At 36.6% G+C, this 26,171-nt stretch overlaps 1 protein-coding gene across 5 annotated transcripts in view; it reads right to left on the bottom strand.

The window, feature by feature from the left end:
• The window catches only part of Wnk (Wnk kinase), a 375,788-nt gene that overhangs the window by 273,526 nt on the left and 76,091 nt on the right, over positions 1-26,171 (bottom strand). For all 5 annotated transcript variants that reach the window (XM_089253910.1, XM_089253912.1, XM_089253913.1 and 2 more), the window contains one exon: positions 5,857-7,415. In XM_089253910.1, the coding sequence (XP_089110036.1) occupies positions 5,857-7,377 (1,521 nt within the window). In that variant the 5' untranslated portion in view covers positions 7,378-7,415. The remainder of the gene's footprint in view (positions 1-5,856; positions 7,416-26,171) is intronic.

Raw genomic sequence — 26,171 nt, 5'->3', positions numbered from 1 at the left:
AACCCCCCCCCCCCGGTCACAAAAAGTCAACAAACCCGAAATCCTCTCCCTCCCCCATCGATGCTGACGTACTACTTGAATGACTCCTATGCACCTTGTATAGTCCGTCCCAAAAATTTAATCTCAAAAGGAATATGACAAATACGAAGAGAAATCAATAGCAAATAAACTTTTGATATATTTGGTCCCCAAAGCCGAATGTTTATCACTGTTCTGAGACGAGCCCTCAGCTGACTGGAAATGTTCTGCGGTAAAAATCCCCATACGTATAATAGTTTTTTTTTTGTACTTTTCTTAAAATTCTCCCAAATTGTTCTGCAGTAGCGCTAATTGTTCTGTGACGTACGTCGTAGATTTTGGCACATTCTGCTTTGGGGTATTTGGTAATTTAGTACCTTGATACCATGTCTATAATTCAAATGAAAAGTTACAAGCAATAATTCAGTCACGATTTTTGTTACATAAAAAATAAAATTGGACCTTTGAATCCGTCTCAAAAGTTTAAGCGCAATAAAAATTCTGGTGTAATGCATGCAATAACAAAATAACGTGTCAATGATGCTTTCTCGTCCCTGTATTACTTTAAAAATACATGTTCCCCCATTGACAGAATCATATTTTGAGGAATTTCTGGCTTCAGAAAATGCCAGTAGTTTTTCTAAAGGCTTTTATTGCTCTCCATGATTATAAACCTCACGGATACGAATGCCACACGGATTCTTCATCAGGGTTAGATTCGAGTTCAATGCTGGTCAGTAAGAAAATTTATTGTGAGAGCTACTGTTTTGTGCAGTGTACTCAACCATTAAAGGAAGCATTTTCCTGTTGAAACTCCCACTCGAATCCCTAAAAAGCTCGTGAAATGGTAACAAATGTCGCTAGAGTATTTCCTGATTCTTAAAGTCTTGCCTTCCCTCACGAATCGACAGTGGTCTGACTATTAAAACAAAATTCTCCCCAAATCATAGGTAACGTAATAATAGGTGACGTTGATGTTCTTAAGTCAGCCACCTCGTTGGGCAATTTGCCAATTTGCCTGTTGTGGTGTGATATTTGTATCTTTGTATCTCTGATTCAATTTCAGATGTTGGCTCAAAATCATGTAATTTGTCACCCTTTTATTGGCCGAGGACAGTCCTTAGCTCTTCCGTAAAGTCAAGCCAGTAAGTGTTCCAGTCATCTCATGGCCATATAAAAATTTCACTTTTTCTCTTTGATTAATATTACTTTCAGCAAAATTTGTCTCCATAAAACTTACTTTCTTGTCCCCACTCCATTCTCATCTCTTGTGACGTTGTTTTAAACATAGTACGCATACTATTTCTTTTCAGTTTAATGTTGAGTTGTTCAGTTTAAGTTGCAGTTTCTTATGAGTCCATGAACTGGTTTTTTTATATATTTAGCCACAGATTATTTTTCACATTTTTAACTTTACATAGACGAGTTGACATTCTCTGGACCAGTCTGTCTGTCTAAATAGACATTGCATGTGACCTTCCAGATCTCGGTTTTTCATCAAAAACGTTCTCTTTAGCAAGAACATGATATGCATACATATATCAGTTGATTTGATCAGCCAAGAATATTAGAAATTTGTGCAACAATCTTACCAATATACATTCGAGAAGATTTTGGAAATCATTCTCCCGTGAACTGCGATGACTTCAGCATTTCGATTCACTATTCCACTCTGAAAACAAGTCACTTCAGCCGACACAAGTATTTTTTAAAATTCGTATAAACTGCTTTAACTTTTGAAACAGCGATTCATATAAATACAAAGGCCACTACAAGCAAATCGCCAAACGAGGTGGCTAAAAAAAGATGCCCATAAAAATATGGATGTCAAATATAACCAAAATACAGCAACCTAATATAAAATCATATACCACGGAACGAAAAACTAATAATTAATACTATATAATACACTTCCCATAAAAAAGATAATGGTTGTCTTATTCTAAGTATGGATAGCTTTTCGATTTATCCCACTATGTTATCGGACTTTTTTTTTACAAGAATCAATTATGTTACAATTCACGACTCCCCGGAGGTAAGCTATTCTATTTATTAACAAACTATTAGAGAAAAACACCTTGCGATACCACAACCTGGAATGGTCCCTTACCAAACGATACTGGTGTCCCCTTGTCGAAGCAGCAGTGACGGTGTATTAATGACTCATGGTCCATTCCATCCATCTCGTTGAAAATTGTAAATACTTCAATCATATCCCCTCGACACCTGCATTCCTCCAATGTTAACATATTCAAGAAATCAAGTCTTTCTTCATAGCTCAAGCCTTGTGTACCAACAAGAGCACGCGTAACTCTTCTCTGCAGCTCCTCAATCAAGTCTATGCCCCTCTGTGGGTATGGTCTCCAAAAATCTTACAGCCCAGGACGAATTAAGTCTCGGAAAAGTGGAAGAATGACTAGAACGCGAAGAGACCTCTTTGAAAATAAAACCGAGCATTCTATTCAGTTTTTTAAGATTACTGAACAATGTTCAGAAAACCTAAGCTCGTCAATGAGAATTCCAAAATCGGCGACTCTAGTGGCTTATTTTAACTATCAGTGTTATATTCAACAAAAATATTTATTTTAATGGATTTGGATTGCTCTTCAACTATATACCACTGAATATTATTTTAAATTTGTGTTTGATTTTTATCGGCATTTTCATCTTGTGCTTAACCTTTTGAGATGGACTAAACAAATCGTAACCAATACCGTATGCGTACGAAGTTATAATCTTACTATTTTAAATTCCGACACATGGCAGATGATGTCGGATAAAACTATTCAGTAGAGGAAACTATTCTCCATGCATGTCATATTCGTAGAAAATTTTCTCAACCATAATTAAACAAATTAATTGAAGTAAAAATATTTTACGGAGATACATTTGAATGCAATACATTAAGCTGTACACTTTTTCTCCTCCCCACTATTTATCGAGTGAGATAACGTGATGTTAGTGAGAAAGAATAGTTAAACTATAATTGAATAAAAAGGTATGCAATTAAACAAGTCTTTACTTTTTTCCGAATAAGATATCAACATCACTAGCTAGCGAAGCAATACAATTTATTCCCGTTTATTTTAATCTTTGGATCACCAGGCACAATTCTAAACAGAAAAAAAAAAAGGAAACAGTTATTTTCCAGCATGCTTGCCCGGTATGCAAGAGGGCCTGGGTTCGAGTCCCGGCGGAGACGTGATGACTTTTCTTTCCGAGCTCACCTCAGCATAATATCCGGAAAATAACTGTTTCCTTGATATCTCTGGCTGAGAAAAAAGCCATCTAGAAAAAAAAAAGTTTCACTTTAAACTCAAAATAAATCACAGGCAATCTAAAATGTACAGGTACTTCTATTGTTTGGTTTGATTCGACAACTGCGGTACGAATATATATATCATGTAGTTTACATAACTGGCCCAAGTGACAAGTTGAATATAGCAATCACAGAAATTAGTTTTGACAAAAGAATAACTTAATTCACACAGAAAGCCTCCCGCCCCTTATCATAAAAATAATGAATGCATATTTTGCAGTATATTCAATAAATAAGAACCTACTTCTACCGAGCAAGCCTTTAAAGTACTTACAAGTATTGTGTAAAAAATTAGTTTTAAATGATTTTTCCTTCCTTTAACCTATTAACTGCACAATCAGCTATGACGTGATATTGTAAGTCTCGATGAAAATTGAAGTTTAAAAAAAACACAGCTAATGTGACTTTTTGAAAAATCGTGTACCGCTACTCGCCCCGAAATGATTTCCCTATATATATAAAGTATGCTTTAAACCAGCGGTTCTCAACCGGGGCTCCGTGTGCAACTCCCAGGGGCTCCGCGACGACACGAGGAAAATAAAATGAATCAGTAAATCTGATAGATAAGTAAATAAGAGAGGCCTACAAGGTTCTGCCATAAAAATTATGTACAAAAAAGGGCTTCTCGAGTCAAACATGGCTCCGCCATAGAAATTGTATACTGAAAAGGGCTCCGCGAGTCAAAAAAGTTTGAGAACCGCTGCTTTAAACTATTTTTCGCTTAAATTATAAAGAAAAAAAATCTATACAACGAGACTAGAAATGCAAATGTAATTTTCGGCTAGCTGAACGGTTAAATATATCGGTATCTACCATTAAAAAAATTTCTTGCGAAATGTGTCACTCGCTTTCTAACCTGTATAAACGAAATTAAATATTTCTTAAGCCTTGAATAATTTATTTCATCATCATATGTTGGTTATTTCACCGTTACGAAAAAGCAATTTGAGAACATACACCTGGAAAGACACTATAACAGCAAATATGGACAAAAGTTTAACACTCAAAGGACATGCGGGGGAGAACTCGACCTCTTTATACTTTCATTCTCTCTTTGGACACAAACAGACCAGTGTCCGGCTTTAGAAGGTTGTCATATGCTCATGGTTATCAATCTGTTAGCTAGTAAAAACATGATTCTCTGTTTCTCCCTTATTTGTGAATAATTACTTTCGATCCTCCTATTACAACTTTGGAGGTAAAAATAATACTTATAAAATGGTAATTATGGCAGCAAAATCTTAACCGTGTCTTGACACTGGGAGATGCCACGAGATACATATTCACTTTAACCCTAAATCTACTGACGGCACTTTTCAGTATCAGGTTAGATAATTAATTAGTCATGTTCTAATTAGTTGTTTGAACTCGTATTTTTTCATCTTGTTGCCTTTAATTAAAATTAAATTAACTGCCAAATAATTTACATTATTTTTTTATCATCATTATATTTATATTTTAATTTATCATTTTCTTCTTATTCCACTTTATATAATTGTGGTAGATAAAGGGTTAACTAGCACCAAAAAACGAAGAATTTCTCACGTAATTTCCAACTGTTATTTACCTTTAAATAACCCTATTATGAGATTCAACTTTCTCGAACAACGTCATAAAAATCGTCGTCGTAAAAGGAAGAGACTGAACCGTTTGCTTTAACCACCACATTTTTCTCTTTGTGCACTTCTCATTGACGTCGTTGGTTCACATGTGAGACTGAAATCGTGGGCACATGTAAGAATCAAGAGGTAGTGAAAGTGTTGAACTTCTCCCATAAATTCCGTCACTTTATTAGTGTTTTAAAATGCACTAGAAAATTGCGCCCTTTCCTCCCGTATTTTGTTGTCAAGTGCACTATGATGCCCTGAGAATCAAGTACAGCTATGGACACTGGAAGAAAACATTCGCATCGAACTTTGACAATAGCCACAACAGCTGGCTGGTGTAAACCATTGCAGAGATGAAGCGTTGCAGCTCCGAATGCTGATGGTAGTCACTTTCGACACTTCATTAGGCATCATTTATCCCATGCAAACAAATAGGGATTAGTCCACCAAAACGTTTTTACAAATTTTATAGCTGAAAATCTAAAAAAGCTTATTGAAATCATAGATTCCCTCCAGAAAATTCAAAGATATGACAAAGAAAAAACAAAAAGTAGGTGAAGGTTGCTTAGAAAATCGGTTGAGGCATTAATAATTTGAAAATTCTGGGCGTATTTAGAGTCTCGAACGTTTTTCGCATCATACGTGATTATACTTCAAATTGCGAAAAAACATGCATATTACTAGAAAATGCACAGCTTCAAATAAATTCCGTAGGATATCGAATTTTTTGGAAATGTTATGTTTAAGACAGCTAACCAACACTTAGCACATTAAGCGCCGTTGACCAAACCGACGCTTGGCGTGTTGAACGTTATCCAACTTGAATTTGTTTAGATGGCTGAAATATATCTTGTGTGTGGCTTGATTAAAAAAACGATTTCTTTCACAGCAAAAGGAAAAAAAAAAACATACCTGGAGTTCACACCAGGCAACAGCAACTCCAGTGAGCGTATCCAATCCTTTATACACAGTTTTGAATGATCCTCTTCCAACTTCTTCCTCAAACTTCAGAAATCTTCCATCGGGAGATGTAGCCCGGGCTTTTTCGGCTTCGTCCGTTTCTATACTTTTTTCGATTTCACAAGAATTTTCTATAACAACTGACCTCAGCTCTTCTACTCCCATTATACATGTTACACCATCTGTTGGTACTGTATTCAGCACCGTCTTATCATTCGCTTCCCCTTCATTCGGTCCAGCCGTGTCAACTGGAAGCGGTTCTGAAACGTTTACCTCGAGATTCGCTATGAAGCTGTCTTGCGCGCTTGTGGACCTTTTGAAACTATGACTCTTGTCCACAGCAGCCGAGGAAGATATTAATCCTTCATCTTGCAGAATATCGACGTTCTCCTTATCATCGTCAAACGTCAGCGTTGCTACGGGACCAAGGACAACGCTCTTATCACAGATAATTCTTTCATCATCACCTTTAGGAGGTATGTCTACTGATAATATCGAGTCGGGTGGATCAGGAGAGCTCGAGAACGAACTTTCGGTATCAGTCAGCATTAATCGAATGTTATACTTCGGAGAAACTTTTTTGAAGCATCTTTTACTGCCACTCTTTGTCACGGTGGTATAGGTAATATTACTACTTCCTTCTGCAGAGATATCAGGTGGACGAAGTAACGACTCTGATTGAAGACTCGATGCTACCACAGCAGGAGGAGTACTCGGTGGAGTATATTCGCGACACGCCGCCGCTGATACATCGTGCGGCTCAGACACAGATCTGGAAGGAGATACCGAAACCGCCGTTATCCTTCGAACACCACCCGGAAGTTTTCCACTCACATTCCAAGGACTCGAAGTTAATTTTTTAGAAGTTGGTGATGAAACATTAATGTCGCTTCCGGTGGCATCGTCGGAAAGGTCTGCCGAAACGACCCTGACTATAGCTCTCCGAGGTCCTCGTGACCGCGAAGGAGAAGCAGTACAAGCATTACTCAGAATTTTTTCACGAGCGGGCCGGCCGCTAGGATTGAAGCATGTAGAGTGATGAGTGTTGGATTTTTGAGAATATTGAGAGTCATAAGCTCTTCGATCAGGTGAACGAGCTGGACGATGTTGCTTCAAAGAATCATTAATTAAGCTTCGCTGCTCGCAACTCTTGGACGTATCCTGATGAACAGCCGTGGATGCTGCCGACGATTTGTGTGCAGTTGTTGTGGTGCTCCCGCTACCTCCTAAAGCTCTGTGCGGTGAATGCCGATGATGAGTATGGCGAGACGTTGGCTTCGGCGATGTGACGGAGATGACGGAAGATGTCATGTGACGTCTTCCTTGCGCCACTGAATGTGTAGAACCTTGGTGGTGGCCTGGAATCTGTGAATTTGGTGGAAGCCGACGCTTAATTGACTCTCGAGTCGGGCTTTGAGAATCATTTTGTTGTGAGGAAAGGCCATTCATAGCCGGAGAACGGAATCGGGACATTCCTGCGACCCGTGGAATGAATATTTTGTTTTAAGCATCTGTAAAAACAAAAAAGTTATAACGTCAGTCTATGTAAATAAGGACTAATTCACTTATAGAATTCATTAAAATTTAAATTCAGAATAGTATTTTAGTCAAAATTATGAAAAAAAACCACATATATAGTCAAAATGTAACAATGGAGAAAGTTGTTACTTGTTTTGGTCTACAACATATCAAAGAAAGGTTTTCTGGATATTAGTACGAAGACTAACTTTTATACCGAGACTATAACTTTTCTTTCCGAAGTTCATCTCAGCACTAATATCCAGAAACTGTCTTCGAAAATGTAACAATATTTATTTTCAAGTGAGAATGAATGAATTTTCAAGTAAACTCAAGTTATTATTTTACAGAACTGGATGCTGTTTTGATTGCTGTCACACGAAACTAATGAAACTCCTGAGCTAATTTACATTCAGAAATACTGTATATTATACAGTATATTATTAATACAGTAATGCCTTCAATATTGGATATTTGTGTCAATTCGTCATGCCACATAATTTTTTTTTGAATGAGTGTTCCTCTAACGCACAAGTGAGGTAATAAATCTATATCAAAACAAGTGGTATAAAGAAAAGTTCTCCTGTTCCACCGTGCAGTTTAAGAAATTTGTAACACATTTAATGCTCAAACTTTTATTTTGTGCCGATTATTCTTCTAATTCAAAGGGTTTAACGAGCAACTGATAAATTTTTTATACACTATGAAATACACATATACTTGTCCTAGTTCGCTCAATAAGTTTCGGCAACTTTATCAAAAAAGAATGAGTACTAACAGAAAAAGCCTGCTTATGCGACGTTTTTCATTGAAGTAGATATACTGTGCAACTAAATTTGTACCAGAGTACACGCGAAGATATAAATGCGAATTGCAATCTTTCCTTTGCCACGTCATCTTGTACCTCCTTTGCTTCTCGTTGCACTTCTTCGATACTTGAAAAGAGCGTCGTCTTTTAAGCGGCAACGGGTGCTTCTAGAACTAGCTTATTCTCAGTTAAGCAACTTTTTCATACGGAAAAATGAAAAGCCACATCGGACGAGTTCAGATGAATAAGACGGTTGCAGAAGCATCCTTTCCTCGTAAAGGGCGACACCTCCCAAGTTCGAAAGAACAACGAAATGGGACGGAGGCACAGGAAGATACGGCAAAAATTCTTGTAATCTGCATTTATATCTATATGAACGCTGACAAAATTCATAGTTGCACCAGTTATCTACACCATACATGACAGATTATCTGTGTGTGCGCTCATTTATTTTTGGTAAAAAGTTCCAAACTTCGAAACAATTTCATTTTAATAGATATTTCTTGGACGTAGTCGTATGCAATATTTCTCTTCCCTTTTTATAGAAAAAGAAAAACGTTCAACGTCAGTATTTTATACGTTTCATATCAGCAATGAGAACTTAACCCTTGAAGTGCCCAATGGTGAAGATTCCTTGACATTGATTTTCAAGCATTAAAAAATGGAACTTTCGCACAGTTAAAGGGTTAAAAATTGCTTTGCATATATGTGAAGCTACGTGTTATAAGTATCAACATTTCATATGAGAAATTATTTTATTTATTTATACTTATTTATTGATAAGCTCGCCAGTACGGATACGGGGTCACCGTATCTACTAACGAAAAAAGGTCATACGGTGACCCCGTATGACCTTTTTTCGTTAGTAGATACTACTTAAGGCCTTTAAGGCCTGGAAAAAGGAACGGACTCATCGACCTCCATTTTTAATCAAAAACTGGTCTTGACAGCTCAAAGTGACGGTTTAAACGTTAAAAAAGCAGGACTGGAAACAGCTAAGACACCTAGACATACCTAGGTATATCAAAGGGTTCTAGAAACAGCGACTGGCTATAGCGATAATACTGACGTCACACTTTGCTCAAAGATGGCGTATGATGGCTTGGAATTTCAAGCAGCTCTATGCACTGCGTGTTAGTACCACTATTGGCAATTGGTGGCCCTTGTCTTTTGGAGTAGTGTACGAGAATACGAAACGGAGAACGGGCGTTTTTTAAAAAAACGGAATATTTATTCTTAGAAAATGTATAATTCGTAAGTCGTTTAGCAAAACTGTCTGCAACAAAAAGACAATGGGGAAAAATACGAAACAAGGAAATGGGGTTGACAAATTGTTTTAGTGCCACACACTAAGCGATGCAATGACTTTTTATTGATAACAAATGTATTATGAAAACGAATAAAATGAAAATCTTTTATGATAGAGATCTATTTTCTTTCCGTGATCAAATCTCTCAGACATCTAGACCAAGATCAGACCGGCTGATGAAATCTTTAAGACTGAATCTGCTATTAGTAAACAGGATCTTGTGGTCAATTACCTCCGATATTAAATCGGTCACAGTGAATCATATCTATCTTGTGAGACAGAAATCTGGTTGTCTGAGGTTGAAACTGTGCCATTGAGTTTCACACAAAAGCTAATTTTCAATGCACACGTATAACTTGAAATAGAAATAATTTTTTTTAAATTGAATTTAATATTATTTCAAATATTGTATACCCTGACCTTTTCCACGGTTTTTTAAATTTCATTGATCATGACATTTTCCCTGGAAGAGTTAAAATCGCTAAACCCTCTGTAAAATGCCACATCTTTATTCAAGAATAATATTTTTTTTCGATTTTGTGCAGGCGAGATAGTGCTTTCCCTCCCCACAACTTTCAAAACATAAAGCTGAGGAAAAGAAATAACCTAGCTTTTCCTATTTTTTACATCGTAAGCATATTTTATACTAACCCCCAAAGTAAAAAAAAGTGAAGGTCATCTCACCTATAGTCATTGGATATACTACAAAAACGGTAAAGATGGCACATGCGTCGGCATGCTATGTCCAATGGCTATAGAAGAGATGACCTTCAGCGACGTCACGAGCTTCGCGCGGAGGCCTTCTGCTATAGATGTTACTGTGGGCTCGTCATTGCTGAAATAACAGGGTTTCAACGAAAAGTGATTTCTCTCAATTACCAAAATACAAAGCATCAAGTTAAGAGAGATATCTTGTAAACGCCGCTGAGAGGGTTAACTCAGTATTATTCTGTCGAAGTAAATAAGGCCATTTTGAACCGCATATTATAACAATAAATATGAATCTTGTCCACGCAGACGATTGTTAACTGAGCTTATTCTCAAATTGGACAAGAGCAATCGTATTAATATCTTATGAATCAGCTTTACAAGCCCCCCATGATGTTGTTAATATGGCTTTGCTTTCACGGGCTCGATGAAGCCCACTTTGCGTGCTGCATTAGCCACATAGACCTAAGGTTGCGCACTCTGCTAGGGTGGGGGAGAAGAAGCCGACCCAGCTAACACCGGGAAATTTTCTAAACAAACTTACTACGGTATGTAACGAATTTTAAATGTAATTCGAAAATGAGATACCACATCAACACTCACTGTTTTTTTATCATGTATATTGATTATGATGTCCTGCAAGATATGCCAGACTTTGCCTAACAAGTCTGTTATACAAAATTTGTATAACAAGTCTAACGGATAGAAGATAAAATCCTGACCTATATTTCTGCACGCAATGGACGAGACAGACATTTTCGTAATTCATTATAAATTTAAAGGCAGGAGTAATTAATTTAAATTGAATACAGCAGATCCTACTTATAACGTTTTTAAAAAAAAAACCATCACAAAAAACGCTGTAAGCGGGAAAACGCTTTAAACGGGAAATCTTAATGAGAATTAATTACCGTTGGGACAACGAAAACAAGTCGTACTACGCGGAAAAAGTTTTTAAGTGGGATCGACTGTACTTGACAATTTGCATTTTGCTGACTTGGTATCCTCGCCACTAAAATTTACTCATTAGTTCGGATGATGACCTCCATATCACTTCTTGGAGCGAGCGATACAGTTAAATATAAAGTATTTCAAGAGAGCTCGTCGATATTAGAAGCTCTAATATCAAGAGAGTTTAGGTATTAAATTCTCTTGTTATATTACAGCTAATATCAAGCAGCTCTTGAATTGAAGCTCTTGCTCAAGAATTAATAGGAAAATATGTTCAAAGATCAAGATGGAAAAAAGTACATAAAATACTAACTAAACTACAGAAAAAAGATTAAATATTGATAAATACAGTAATAAAATAGAAAACGTAAAAATTTGTGTGAATATACGGTTAGTGTAATGGCTCTATCATTCAACCTTTTCAGCGACAATTCCGAGATATCTCGTCAAACTTGATCTGCTTTATTTCAGCACCAAAAATATTTCGTCTTCTAAAAACGCGTTGAAGATATTTTTTACAGTAAAACACGTTTTCCATCCCCCCCCCTAACCAATCAACTGCCAGTGGGCTGAGTCAACTCTTGTTCAAGGTTTGATTAGAGGAAAACCGAGAAAAAAAAAAGATTGTTTTTCCCCCTTTCTTTCAGCACAGTAAAGAAATATACACTTAGTATAAAATAACACAAAGATTTTTTTTTTCCAAAAAAAAAGTATTTCTCTTCCTATAGAAAGCCACGCATGTCATGGCAGGTGTTTTTGTATCATAGTGAGGGTAATAAAAGCGATGGGCGGAGTAAATTTTCTTGTAGGGGAGGGAAACCAGTTATCAGGTCGCAATCGGGAAAAAAAAATAATTCTCGAAAATAGGAGACAATTTGAGAAGGTTTTGCTATTTCAAATGTGGCAGTTATGATGCGGATCAGGAAAATTTTAAAAACCGCTTAAAGGGTTAACTACAAAGTGTTCAATCAGACCGAGCGTGAAATCAAACCTCCAAATACCATTTACGCACACAAACAGGCATTTTATTTATTACTCTTTCGACACTATACAGACATTACATACAGCGAGCGTCATTACTTGATGCTGTATGTAATGACTATATAATGTTGAAAAAAAAAAATAAAATGTCTGTTCCCGTAAATGGGATTTGGAGGTTTGATTTGACACACATCGGCTCAGTCTGAAGTCTTAAAAGTTAAATTTTTCAGTATATTTGTGTAGCTTAAAGCACGATTTACTCATAAATCTCTTTTTGAAGGGTCACAGTAGGTTTTCTGTGAAATGATGGGCGGTCCCCTTCAGTTTTTCTGCATATGGAATTAAATATCAGGAAAATGGCGTAAAAATAGAGAAACTCTTGACAGATCACTTTACCAACGTGATAAGTTATATTCAACGTGACTATATTCCTATAATCAGTAGGGACAATTGGAACAAAATTTGAAAATAAAAAAAGTATAAAAAAAAAATTATTTCAGTCTGTAACACGTTATGCATATATATGTGTATATATATATTTTTTCTTTCTTTGTGTAAGTGATAGTGAATAAATGTCTTTAATATAAAAAAAAAAAAAAAATTCGAAAATATATTTCAAACACGGCATTTTTATTGAATAACTCTGCTTTCAGAAATTACACTTATTCATTCGCAAATGTTTTGAAGGAAGTTTGTAGAAGCTAAGAGTTGACCAATGCTAATAAAAAGAGAATCCAAGCGGCTGAAACAAAACAAGACTGTAGAATCGCAATAAATGCCTAAAAATCGAACAAAACCGTAATCTTGATGTGTGCGAAAAATGTAGACGAGATATTCTTTTTAAGAAAGCCAAGCCAAATAAAAATTCCAGTAATAAGCTATTTGAACTTTGTAATCGTGGCGAGTCGACAAGATCTATTATTATATATTTGACATCCGTTGTTATAAACGAACATAGGAAATCTGAACTCCCTTGACCTGGTGGAGGACATCCAATTCAAAACGTATGGAGGCTCGCTTTCTGTGCGACTTTTGATTTCCGGGACGACAGGAAACACTAATTCGTTACCGGAATTACCATCCGAGGCTTATTCACAGCCTTGGTACTATATCAGTGATATGCCGCTAAGATTTATTTTTCACAAAAATGAAAGAAAACTCTTGGAGATTTAAGCATTGAAAAAAATTTTGTTCCCCAACTGAACATAAGTTCTAAACCAAAAAACAGCTCAAAAAAATTTCTCGATTATTTTTTTCACTGAGTGCTAGGAGGCAAAGCGAAAGTTTAATAAAGCGTATTTTCAACATAACTTGTATGTACAGTATATGACAGATTTTCTGAATATTTTCCCCCCAGTTGGTTAGGTTGAAAACTTTTCGACGTGTTCAGCGCACTTGTCTTCGGCCGTGCAGATCTAGGCTCAAATCCCGATTTCGGTTTGATCATTCGATCATTTTCTGCACACGAGGGGTAATTGGACCGAGACCAACAATTTATTGCCGATTCTGAACGGCAGGCTTTTTTATATTCATGGAGAGATTGGCGCGCTGAGCCCTCTGTATGGGACTCCCTGCGGTAGCAATCCTTTTCTGTGGTCATGTTGCCGTATTTGTTGTACTCTCCCGTCGTCAGGATTTCGGCATTGATAAGCTCTAAAAATCGGGGGAAAAAATTTAAGCATGAAAGAAAATCGCTGGTTTATAAGGGAAGTAATACGTATATCTGTAAAGAAGGGCATTGCCGTAAGCAAGAGGGGGAGAGCCAAGATTATAGTGTTATTTTGCAGGAAAAAACGTAACACCCTCCCCCCACCCTGAAAGGAAAAAAAATCTGAAAATCCTCCTCGAGAAAATTCTGCGTACGCCTACGAAGAAGGGTTCCGTATATGAGGGACATCTCATCAAACTATCACAGCAGTTTTTGGCCAGCGTGCCTACGAATCAAAATTATAGATGAAAAAATGCCGAAGAAAAATAAAATGATAACGACTGTAAAAAAAACAATCCGATGTAAATGTCATTCTGCCTAAATATGTCTATACCGCTTAAATAGCCAGTCGTACCCTGGAAGCTATTAGGAGCGAAAACAAATTACAGAAAAAAATTTTGTGCATACACGCGACTTGTTTTCACTTTTGGTAGCTTCTAGTGGACCGATCACCCCGTTAAAAAGTCTCGCCGCAGAGAGCAACAGGCCTACAAACCGTACAAATATTCAGTCACCACACATCACTCACTTCATTTCTGAGATATAGATGGCAGCACTGAAAAATCATACACAACACTAGATACGCACTCAGACTGTTAGGCACACACATAATTCCGGCACAACTCACTAGGTAGTAAATTGCCTATGGCAATAGACCTGAGTTGTGCTCGGTTTCAAAAAAAAAAAAAAAAAAAAGCTTCCAGTGGATTCAAATAGAGCATGGGAGGTGCACGAAATGAAATGAGCTTCCAGTGGATGACCAACTTAATAAGTCTCTCATCTATCTTTTCATTACTTGGTATTGGCGAATATTCTTGTGACCGCGTGAAGGTGAGGAACTAAATAATGGGTCATTCCTCAGTCTCTTGGGATCTGAAATGTTTTTAGTACGACCGCATAAGGGAAAACGGACAACTTGAGTCGTTCAGTTGACCAGTGTCTTGATCTTCCGGCTACCGGAGATCTCTCTCAATCTGAGTATCCTCGTTGTGAGGAAAAACCTGCTCGACTTCAAGCCTCAGAAAATCACAAAAGCCAACTTCTGCTGACCACCATTGTGAGAATGAGGGATCGATCTCGGGCTACCACGACATTTTAGAACTTACAGATCCTGGGAGATATAAATGAAGAAACTGATGCTTCTCTGAAAATACTAAAATGTTTGTATGTGCGAAGAACAATAATTGCCCGTTTTACCGCGAGCTAAATTTCCCTTTCCATACCTTGATTTCTTCACACTCGCGCGTCTGAGAAACTTCCTCGAATTTCATTTCATTTTCCCGTTGGGGTCATTCAAGTATTACGTCAGCATCGATGGGGGTTCCGATTTGTTGACTTTTGATGACAAGGGGATTTGGATGATGCTTACATTAACCACCCTTTATAAAAAATATGGAATTTTCTTAATGGCATCTTACTCAGTGTGCCAAAAACGAGAAAAACCTTTCGCTAGTTTGTAACTCAGTGATGTAGAACCGCATTGGGGGCCGCTTCAGTGTTCTAAAACTGTACCACATGTCCCTCAAGGGATCTCTAAACGTGCCACGGATCACTGTTCTGGAACTGTGTAGCGGGTCACTTAAGCGATCTGTGTCAATGTGCCGCTTAGTTCATTTTTACAAATTTAAGTTTAAGAAGGCAGGCCACATCAGATAATCACCAGCGCTACATTTGGTCCGCGGGCCAACGGTTTACCATATATGGCTTATAGGGTGGGTCACAATGAATTTCTTAAAAAGAAATTTTGAGTTCTTAGTTTTCAAATAGCATTGGAATTAACAGAAAATGGTTATAATACATATAAGAGGTATTTTTCTTTCGAAATTTTGTTTTTTTTTAAAATATTTTTTGCATTAAAAAATAAATTTTTGATCGTCTGGGGATCCCCCCCCCCCTCCTTGTGCCCCCGCGCACGTCTCTGATCCCGCCAATATGCGTTAGGGGGCAGAGCTGATGAAATTTTGCTGGGTAGGAGGCCGAAAATGGCTAAAAATTTGCTGCCGTAATACTTGAACGACCCCTTGCCATTGAAAATGGTTACAATTTGTCAGTTTATGTGGATAACATCATGGGGGAAAAAAACATTGCAAAGTTTGTGCATTGCAGGAAGCAGCTTATCGATTATCGAAAAAATCGTCTGTCAATATGTATTCAAAAACGACCCCAGTTTTTGTGGAATGGAGGAATATTCCGGATAATTTTTAGCACGCCATGCTTAAAGACTCTAGACAGCATTTTAGTTAGAGCTACATGTTGACCATATTGTTGATTATGTATTAAGGATGGGACATATATTCGGTTGGTAATCGGCATGGTTCGCCCGGATGGTATTCAGCTTACTGGCTGTGTCAAATCCGATGTTCGTAACGTCAAGAGAACAAAAAGCGCTTTCTCTGAAAAAACTGGAAATTTGAAAGAATTCGACAAGAATTTTAAATTAATGTTAATAATTAAATTTGTTAATGACGAAAGTTGATCCTGTAAAACAGTTGAATGTTTGTGTGTCAACTTTAAAAACGATTATAAAGCAGCGAAACAAAATCAAAGAAAGCTGCTGGTTACAAATCATCTACTGCCAAAAAATGAGGGCCTAAGTTTGGGAAACTGGTTTAAGGTATCCGACTACCTTTCTTGTCACTTTTCTTTAAAATTGTTCAGGAGTGAACTTTAATAAACATTTTTTGAGTGTGTCCCAAAATGATGAAAACAATAAATTTTGCACCACCTGTAATACATTTTCTCTGAAAAAGTCATTTTTATGTCAAATTTTAAGCAAAATTCATGTGATATTATAACACGATTGCAAAAAATTTCTATGAATGGAATGTTTTGTTATTTTTACAGTACATCCAGCTAGTAATGGTGCAGGTTACGAACCAAAATTTAAAGGATTGTATGATATGCTCGTAAATTACACTCAAATCTGTTAATGTACATGGGAATTTTTGGAAATTTCATTCTGCATTTCGTCTATAAAACACTATAATTAGACATATATATGCAATGGACCTTAGATTTTTAGTTTATAACCTCAGCAATATACAGTAAAATATATTAAAATTTCGTAATGATACAATGAATAATTTTTTTAGAAATCGAGTTTCAATCTCAAGTAAAATGTCAAAAATAGCATTCAGTTAAACACGTTCGAAGTTATTCACGGATTACTAGTATGTAAAAAAAAAGCAACACTAAAAGTGGACGTAACTTTGGTTCTGCGCATCATATAAACAAAAGGCCTGTTTTGGAATCGCAAAAAAAGAATAGGGCTTTCATAAAAAATAATAAAAATCAATTTTTTTTTCTAAAATTACGTTTTCAACACGTATAGTCGGATACGTTGAAGAAAAAATTAATGCTTTGAGTAGTATTAAGGTATGCTATAACTGTATCATTTGTTAAATTTGATTATTATCTATAATGACATTTAAAAAATTAGTTAACTTTTGAATATTAATTTAAAAAATTAAATTGTTCATAAAAGACCAATTTCAATTGTTTAAAATTATTCTCAATGCTATTTTGAATTTAAAAAACAAAGTTTCAATTTTATTTAACAACACTAATGAATTTTAAGAATAGCTGACGTACGTGCGGCAGCTGAATATTTGGGTGGATCTATATCCTAACTCAATATGACAATTTATTGTTATGTCAATATTTCAATCATTTAAAATTACCCTCAAATTAATTTTTAATCTAGAATAAAAACACCAATTTCATTTGTTAATTGTAAATCATTAAAAAAAGCCAATATTCGACCACCGGATATTCGGAATTCAGCCTAATCACTATTCATCCCATCTCTATTATGTATCATATTGACAAACTGATAACTCATGAATTTGACCAGTCTTTTATGACTGCAAGCACAATGCGGCTTCAATTTCCATTCTGGGCCATGCCTTCCGAGGCAATGAGCTTATCGCAGTGGCAACAGCCTGGTGACAGTCCGGTTCGTACTGTACTGTGGATCATCTAAATGTTAAAAAATGGTAGCAAATTGTGCATTCGACTGAGGAAAAAATGAAGTGCTTCAGCAGGGGCGGTTTGAGACAAAATTTTCACCCGACCGAAACAACGTTCCGGCAACCCTCTGGCATGTAAGGGGCGATCACACTGAGAGTGTGTATAGTGGTCAGCCAACGGGCTGTAGAGGATTGTCCACCGTTTCACCTACGTCAATATCTTTTAGTGTGAAGGGGAAACCCCTTCTATATCCAGCTCTGGATACCGGAAAAACTTGATAAAATATGGCAAATGATTTATGTAGATGCCAGTCTGGATGTTTCCATCTTCACGTTTTCTGTCTACACATGGATGCCCAGATCAATGCTTTATTTCATTGGTGTCCCTCTCTAAATAGCCCTCTTTAAAAAGGAATATTTGAATGATAAATACTATAGCAATAGCGTCAATGACACAAATCCTTTTTTTCAGATGTTAAATTACTCACTTCATTCATCAACTGCAATTTAATTATTGTTTTTTTTTTCAAGTTTGTATAAAAGATCTTTTATCTTTATAGTGTAATCTCGGCGTATTGCTCAAATTCAGTCGGATATTAAATTCTTTATCGGTTCTTGTGTTACTATCAATAGTATGCGAAACTAAATTTTTTTCAAATACAGTACAGTATTTGTCGTGTGTCGAAATCCTATCGCCTAAGTCTATACGCAACAAAAATTAAATGAGAAATTTATTCATTCATATTAAATCGTTTGGTGAATATACCGTGTACATTTCACTGATCAGGTTAACTTGGATTTTTTTTACCGTTACCATCAAAATTTTCAAGGTCGGCTATTAACATATTATGGAAAAACGCCGTTGACAAGAATTGCGTGCTGTCTTTAAAGCTCTCGTTCAGTTGACATGAAAACTCCGATGCTCACGAATCCGGGTCGCACGTGTCCTTTTTATTGTAAAGGAAGAATAAGCATTACAAAACTCGTACTGGAATTAAGCTTTGGCCTGCTACTCAGCAAAGATGACTTGCATCCACTACGCAGGCTATCCATCGGTCGATAAGTTCTACCGGGTAATCAATCGTTAGGAACGCGGCAGAATAAGCAAACAAAGGCAGCAGCTCCAACAAGCTCACGTGTCATCCGTCTGGCGTAGTTTTTTTCCTTTCGCGAGACAAACAGTAACAACAGTCTCCTCGACATTTTTCCTTCGTATAAAATAACTAAAGGTGCCCACACACTACTCTGACGTGACGTGAAACCACGTCAGTTCAGATTAGTGCGTAGGCACCTTAAGAAATTCATTACATACTCTTGGGAAAGTTTTTGCGTGAAAAAAAGAAATATATAACACTTGAAAAAATGAATTCATGAAACGAAGCTCCGTAAGAGGAATTTGTTTCTTTTACGCAATTACAAAAGTCAACCATTCAACTCTTAAATGCATCGTGTAACTGATAAGCTATAAATCAATCTCTCTCTCTCTCATATATATATATATATATATATAATATGTATATACATTACACACACACATATATAAAATCAATTTTCTTCTGTTCTAGTAAGATACAAGAGCAAGTTGTACCTCTAGAAAATGGATGTATGGTAAATTTCACATTTCCAAAAAATAAATCAAGAAAAGATGGTAAACTAACATGTCAAAAACGTGATTAAAAATGTGGTAAATTAGAAATTATAAAATAAAAATTCTTGCATTAAAGGGTTAAATTCAATCTCTCGAGCAACCAAAATGACGTATGAACTCAAAAGCTCTAGAGTAGCGTTTTTCCACCGGAGATGGACGAGAAAAGCAATGAAAAGCAGTGGCAAACACTAGTGGTCAACTTCAATCATTTGATCATTTTTGTCGCACCACGGTCATTTTCTGCACACCAGGGCTAATTATATAGACCAGGACCTAAAATTTATTGCCGATTCTGAACGGCAGGCTTCTTTTATACTCAGAGCGGTTGGTGCGCTAACCCCTCAATGGGGGACTCCCTGCGGTAGCAATTTTTTCCTGCGGTCATGCCGCCGTTTTTGTTGTACCGGTCAACTTCGAGACGCAAATGCGAGCTAATCTCCTTCGAAAAGGCTCTCCACAGCGAGTAACAGACATACATTCACATTTCATTGAGAGAAATACTAAAAACGTCTATTTTTATACAAATACAACACCACAACAGGCAAAATGCCCACCACAACAGGCAAAATGCCCAATTTTGAATGACATGTACTGAACAGTAGACAGATGAACGCTAAAAGAAAATATTTGAGTGTTAAATTAAAAGTTTGCAATGCAATAAAAAATTCAAAATAGCAAACTGAAATTGGAAAAGTGAGGAATTTCTTAACGCAAGTAACAAAAATTTCAAAAAGTACTTGCACCATGGAAAATGGAAAAATGGCAGGGGTCAAGAATGATCGGATTTCAACGATGCCGACCAAGCTGTGCAGTAATGGTTCAACAATGTCTCAAATAGGGCAATAATCAATGATGCCACAAGGCAAAAAGTGAAGGCGATTGCGAAAGATTTCAAAAACGGTGAAAATGTTACTACTTCAAAGGATGGTCGTATAGATGTCAGCAAAAGTCCAATTAGTGATTCAAGACATTGTATTGTGAATCATGTTCCGTAGGGCGTAGAAGACAGTTTGCGATGACTGGTTTCAGAAAATTTCAGATCCAACACTTAAGAATAATAATATTCCGAGGACTTTTTCAATTTCCTTTGAAAAAGCTCTGGTTTACCGAGCTATGCTAAGTGGGACTTACAGCTGGAAAAAAAGATTCATGGATTCAAAAACTGAGATAACATTGCTAAAAAGAACGACAGAAAGCAAATGCTTCGTTATCAATTGGCAGAAGCAAAATGCCTAGGCTTGAAAAATGCAAAAACTACCCCATTCTATGCAATCATTCTAAAAACTCTTGGAAGGAAATTTGTTTTTAAAAAAATTGGCTCACAAAACAAGATTTGGAAAACGGAATAGGATAAACTGAAAAACTGAAAAAAGATAAACTGAAAAAAAAATGCATGCATTTAATTAAGCTACTCTGTCGTAACACTTTTTGCATTGTAAGGATAATGTTAGATTTATCAATGAACTGGAAGATATTAAATGTGTTATAAGCATCATAAAGATACTATTTGCTTCAGATAAACATTTTCCTTTTTCTAGTGATCTGAAAGTAAAAATTCGAAAAAACGTAGACCTTTACTTCAATGAAAGCTGCCAAAGCATGGAAATAAAACTGAGACGATCCGTTGAAAATGACCACACCTCACTGTAAAGAGAATTTTTTCTTTACTTTGATAGCAATGAGATAGACTGGTATAAGAGTGTTCTTTGGGAAAAAAAAATGCTATAATTCTTCAACGCTAATGAAAGTATTTCTAACGTTTAATGCAAGCAATTGTTTTTGCACATCTGTTACAATATAGAAAAAAACGCAGAACAGAAAATTACTAAATTGTAGCCTTCTATGATATAAATTTATGAGGACTGAATCGACCAGTTTCAACCTAATAACTCGAGAGAACAAACGTGCATCTATTTTTTTTCACATTCATGTAATGTTTTTTTCACATTAGATGAATATTATTTATTAAATAAGTGTCGTTTAAAAAACGGGAAAATGTATAAAAAAATCGAAAATCTGACATGAATAAACGATTTTTGACGGTACCGTAGCATTTAGGCCGTTCTGCCGCGTATTTATTGTCAACAAAAATTACTGGAATGTCCCGTAATACGGACACAAGTGATCCGTCAAATTGCTTCAGACATCTTACTGGTCCTTGTTTTTAGAAAGGTTGATAAACACTGGCATACGTGAATGAATTTTTAACGTTTATATTTTCAAACCCATTACACAATGTGATACACAATCAATGATAAATAAAAATGAAGCAAAACATTCCAAGATTTTTTTTATATTACAAATGTGTTCCATTTGTGAACCTTTCATACCACAAACAACTAATCTGTAATCAGGTTCATTCCCCACACTTTTCAGTTTCACACTCTGCCAATGGTTCTTAATTCTTTCGTTTCTCAACTGTTACTGGTTCTGATGTGTTTCTTCCAGTTCACATTGTTTATAAACCCCCATTCCGAAAAAATACTCAATGAACTTGACGACCATGTTACGAAAGGTTAACACATCAAACATTTTGTAACTGAAAAAAAAAACCTTGTGTGTGTGGAACGTTTTTCTTTATTTTCATGTATCATTGATTTTATTATTAATCATAGTTTTGAAAATATAAATTTTTAAAATACGGGTTTTTTTTTTATTCATTTATGCTAACCCGTACGTTTTAAAACTTCAAAATTTCTAAGTGCGGATTATAAGCCGTAGCGTCTTATCATCGCTCTCTGCGGGCTATTGATATTTTTTCTCAAAGTAGCGAAATTCACATTTGCTGATTATACAAAGGAAATTGCGAATTACGAAATTGGAATCCACCTCATTTTTTGTCTCTGTTTAAACCTTCATTCGGCAGTGTTGCTCTCAAGCGCAAACAATATGATTTTCTTATATTTTTCAAGCAAAGACATTTTACACTCAGTGGCCAAAAAATTAGGAACACCCCTCACTCAAACTTCGACTCGTCCATGCAGCACGTGCGCTGACGTAATAAACCAGATCTGCTGCTAAAAAGTTTTTCCCTGGTCAGAAGCACCAGTTAACGCTGCAATTTGCCTGTTCATAGGGAAAACGAGATATGAGTGACTGAACGCCCCATGATCATGGGCGCCAGAAGGGGTGGTTCCAGTATCTCAGAAGCCGCTAACCTTCTTGGCTTTACTCGTGCAACAGTATCTTGAGTCTTCAAAAAGAATGGCAGCTAAGCCAAAAAACTTCGGAAAAACTTCAAAAAAGTGGAAATCGTTTGTGAATGAAAGAGGTGCCAGGAGACAAACGCATTGTATGCAGCAACAGAAGAGTTACAGCGCAATACAACTCAGGATCATCGCAAAGTATATCCATACACGCTGCAAGACAGATCTTAAAACGAATTGGTTTTAATAGCCGGCGACTAACACATGGGCGGAGATATGGGGGATCCCCCCCAGCGTCAAAGGTGGAGTCGACTGATCTAATGTATATATGTATACATGAATTGACATCATCGTGTCCCCCCCCCCCCAGACTTCCAACTCTATCTCCGCCTATGGACTAACAAGAGTCCCTTTGATTTCGCTGCAAAACAGAAAAAAACTGCTTTTGTGAGCTAGAGAACGCCAAAATTGGACACTTGATGAGTGGAAGAAAATTGTCTGGTCTGATGAGTCAAGATATCTTCTCCAAAACATTGATGGCAGAATCCATGTGTGGCGCAAGCAACACGAAGCCATGGATCCAGCATGCCACATGACAGCTGTTCAAGCAGGTGGTGGCAGAATCACAGTCTAGGGAGCATTTTCCTGGTATACGATTGGTTCCTTATTTCCGTTTTAAACATCCGTCAATGCCAGCGCCTACCTCCACATCGTTGCTGACCACGTACATCCGTTTATGGCCATAATGTTTCCTGATGATGATGGCTATTTCCAGCAGGACAATGCACCCTCCCACGAGGCTGGAATTACCTCAGATTGGTTTGAACAACATGATTCACAGTGCATCAATGCCCCCCCCCCCCACCCCAGTCACCCGATCGTAACACAACTGAGAATTTGCGGGATGAGGTTGAAAGGCCTGTTAAAAGCTCCGAAACACCACCGTTTAATCTGGGGGAATTAAGAGCTGCCATTTCGTTAGCATGGGCTAATATTCCTTCTCAACGGTTTCAAAAATTTGTAGTAGAATCCATGCCTAGAATAATATCTGCTGTCATCAAAGCCAGAGGTCTTACACGATATTAGTGGTGAGTAGCAGGGTGTTCCCAATTTTTTGGCCACTGGATGTATATTTTCAGCTGGTTTCAACATTGTGGCTTCTAAACAACTCCTAAACGTTCGATTTCTAGTAGTGAACTGTGCGTGAGATTTCTATAATTAGCCAACAGATAGTTCAAAAATACACTTGTCTACTACTTTTTGATAACAATCGTCTTCGTTTGACTTAACTCTTAGATTTAGGAGTCATATCACGTGTGGAGGGGAAATATTTGTGGGTGTTCTTTTTAAACAATGATACACAGTTACGTTTTTTAACAATAAATGATATTTTTATACTATATTCCAAACCATGTAATTCATGTTTTTTATGTGTTGCCTGTGGGTCATATCGTATACAATGATCAGTTCTACATGTAAATAATTTGATCATTTTTGTCGCACCACGGTCATTTTCTGCACACGAGGGCTAATTAGACCGGGAATTCCAATTTATTGTCGATTCCAAAAGGCAGCCCTTTTTTTATACTCATCGAGAGGTTGGTGCGCTAACCCCTCGATGTGGAGCTCCCTGCGGTAGCAATCTTTATCTGTGGTCATGTGTCAAACTTTTCTGACAAGGACGAACCGGGTATCAAACTCGCGACACCTCTAAATATCCTTTGGTACTTCAGGCTAGTATCTTATCGACCTGGGATACCACGCCCTTACATGTAAATATTAAACAATGTTTCATAAGTTTAATAATAATAAAAATGGGTAAAAATGTTTTTAATGCAGACTTTTAAGACACTTCAAAATTTGAACATACTTTTTTTTGAATCAAAAAAAGGTTTCTTTCAGAAGAAAAAAAAATTGACCCCCACGAGTGATTTTATACTACTATTATTTAACCGTACATGCACCTCGTGAACATTCCCCGAGAAATTTCTAATGAATTGGTGTATGCCGGAAAGTTGAGTTGTGCTTTTATACTACGTGTGAGCAGAACTACCGATTATGTATAAGCTTGGGAGTTTTAAATCAGGAATCTAATAAATACTTTTATAGTTAGGAAAGCGATGAACCCCCAAGAACTATTTCCTTACTAACATGTACACTGACAAAGGGCACAAAAGCGAAGCAAGAACATTCGATTGGGCGAGGAAAGATATTTCATCGAAAAATCTCTTGCCAACTCATCTGAAATTTTTTGTTCCAGTTAAGACAAAACTATTCTGCAATACTTCAGATATTTTGACGTGAATCTTGTAAATGAAACGGTATACAGTTAGTTACTCGTATCTGTGCAATCTTCGATTGTATATACTGCAAATGCATCACTTGGAAATTGAGACGTGAGTGCAAAGAAACAAACCGCGAGTCACAAAAAATTCTTAGTACTTGCAGATATTCTTATGAATGCCAGCAGGAAAAAAAAAAAGCCGTAGGCAATCTTTGGACTTGGAACCACAACCTAAAAAGCAGTTACCATTCCCTAAGCAGGGAAATTGATACGATTCGTATGATCACTGGCCTGAACATGGATCAAAAGGGCGATGTAGATTATGCAAAAATGGGTACTCAACCGTGTTTAGTTCAAATTGTAAAGAGGTTTAGTGTTTTGTGCCACATAGGAATTGTTTCAAAGTTTTCCATGTAAAGTGTTCAGAAAATGTGTGTACCTTATGATATTCACATTATCTAGTACTACTTGAAAAAAATATACTCCAAGTCCAGAAAAAATCCTTCAATTCTTTTTTACTTTCTTTCTCATTTTGTCAATTTTACTTATAAGCAACATTAGTTTCGTTTTTCTATATTGGTACTGGGTTAGCAATGTTGCTTGCAGGCAACATCCCGTAGTTTTTTCAAATATATTAACAATTATTTTTTTTCTCCGTATAATGACATTCAAGACACTTCACTTTTACTCTATATACCTTGCCAAAAAAAAAATTTATTCTGTGAATATTTCAATGTTTGCCAATTAAAAGATTCAGATTGCCATCCTTTTCATAACAATCGGTAGCATCAGTGGGTGTGTGATTTAGGCCTCGCATATCTCTTGAATCTAAACATTTTTTTGTATGAAATTTCTTAAATATAAAGTAATCAGAGTTAGGCCGGCATTACACTATAAAAGTTTGATCAAAGTTCGTCCATAAAACTTGAAAAATCCAACCAATAGGCGGATCAGTTAAGTTCGCTCGAATGTATAACAGATGTGCTTATTGGTTAGATTTTTCAAGTTTGATAAAACAATTATCAAACTTTTATAGTGTAATACGGGCTTAAGACTATGTCCACACTGATATACGAAGTCGTGGAACACGTGTTATTGAGTGTGGACATGGAGAAGATCAAGACAGTTTTCACCGAATAATCTGTGAACTTATTGCAGACCAGATTTATCCATATGGCAAATAAAAATAGAAAATTCCCAAAAGCTGATGACATATCCTACTTTTGAAATGTTCCGAT

Source organism: Pholcus phalangioides, unplaced genomic scaffold (genome assembly GCF_987345545.1).
Source record: "Pholcus phalangioides strain wild (caught in Gottingen) unplaced genomic scaffold, Ppha-v1.0 ptg000039l_1, whole genome shotgun sequence".
NCBI lineage: Eukaryota > Metazoa > Arthropoda > Arachnida > Araneae > Pholcidae > Pholcus > Pholcus phalangioides.
This window is presented reverse-complemented; position numbering and strand designations above follow the sequence as displayed.